Source organism: Agrilus planipennis, unplaced genomic scaffold (assembly GCF_000699045.2).
Source record: "Agrilus planipennis isolate EAB-ADULT unplaced genomic scaffold, Apla_2.0 scaffold2961, whole genome shotgun sequence".
NCBI lineage: Eukaryota > Metazoa > Arthropoda > Insecta > Coleoptera > Buprestidae > Agrilus > Agrilus planipennis.
Genome location: NW_020441613.1, coordinates 1 through 1,533, shown reverse-complemented (window position 1 = coordinate 1,533; position 1,533 = coordinate 1). Strand labels below are relative to the sequence as shown.

The window sequence follows — 1,533 nt, the reverse complement described above, 5'->3', positions numbered from 1 at the left end:
TCAAAATGTTGAAATTCTTTAAATTTTAAATCTTGTAGAGGAGCTTTCTCAGTAGTAAGATTGGCTGAAAGTAAAGAAAGACCAGGTGAGCTATATGCTGTAAAAATAATAGACAAGAAAGCACTCAAAGGCAAAGAAGACTCATTAGAGAATGAAATTAAAGTTCTTAGAAAGTAAGTTATCTTTTGAACTTAATATCATATCTTAATGTTCATTGTTTTAGGTTAGTTCATCCTAATATAGTGCAGCTACTTGAAACATTTGAGGATAAAAATAAAGTCTACTTAGTTATGGAATTGTAAGTAAATAAAGGTAAAAATTTTAATAGTTTTCACTTGTTCACTTACTTTTAAGAGTCACTGGTGGTGAACTTTTTGACCGTATAGTTGAAAAGGGTTCATACACTGAAAAGGATGCTGCTGACTTAATTAGACAAGTTTTGGAGGCTGTTGACTATATGCATGAACAAGGGGTTGTACATCGAGATCTGAAGGTATTTTACAAATTACTTAATTTGAAAATCATTCTCACCAAAAGAATAATAGTAGTTATAATATTGCGACGACCACAATGAAGATCTATTTTGTTTATGTGTATAGGTATGTGTTTTTGAAAGGATATCATCACAAGTACAAAAATTGTTACATTTGAGGGGGCAGAAAATAAAATAAATGAATAATATTATTGCATATGCAAACTAAATAGAGATGTGATGTCAAGTAGGTAACTCAGTCCAATCTAATAGTAAAATTAGTTTTACAGAAAGCTGGGATAAATGTAACAGTCCCTACATAGTATTAAGTAATAAACCAAGTAATTGTGATACACTGTGGTTGGTGTAATTGACATCCCTACATTGCTGTGATAATGAGTAAGTTACCTCGCTTGAAACAAAAAGTTTTTCTTGCTAAAGTTTTATATGCTTTTGAAAAATTGCTCAATTAGCTAACAATATCAATCGAGCAATGACTTCAAAAAAAGGAAGATACTTAAAAAAATGTCATATGGTTACCTAGGTACGGCTTATTAGCTCGGTGAGAAACCTGCTTTTTGCATTGCACTAAATAAGTAGCTTAATTACCACATCTGAAGCATGAACGTTCTATGACTTATTTAAAATTACTAGCAATAATCTGTTGATTGATAAAAACATTTAATTCAATAATATCAATATTAACCAGTTTGAGCTTGTTTGTTTTTAAATAATTATATGGTATAGTGGAACATCCTGAAATGTAAATTATGTCACGATTATGAACGGCATTTCGGAATTAAAATAAACGTTAGAAGGGCAGTAATGTGTTCCACAGAACTGGTCTAGAATTATTACTCCTTTTACTGTTTGAAGTTTGAATTACTAATTGAAGCTTTTTTACGTTTACAATATGCCTCCAGAGTATAACTGTTACAATTATTATATATTAAATGGTTTTCATATAGTTATAACTACAATATTTGAACGAAGGTACATAATATATTGAAAACTAGATAAAAGAAGCATCTTGAATAAAATGTTAAGATATTACAATGTTC

General features: G+C 29.6%; 1 protein-coding gene across 1 annotated transcript; it reads left to right on the top strand.

The window, feature by feature from the left end:
- Window positions 1–112: 112 nt before the first annotated feature.
- LOC108743907 (calcium/calmodulin-dependent protein kinase type 1-like) lies at window positions 113–1,508 on the top strand (the record flags this gene model as incomplete). The annotated part of the gene is made up of 4 exons (XM_018479509.2): window positions 113–173; window positions 224–298; window positions 355–493; window positions 755–1,508. Coding segments are annotated over 4 exons (296 nt in total), but the record flags the coding sequence as incomplete, so codon positions are not given.
- Between the last annotated feature and the right edge of the window lie 25 nt (window positions 1,509–1,533).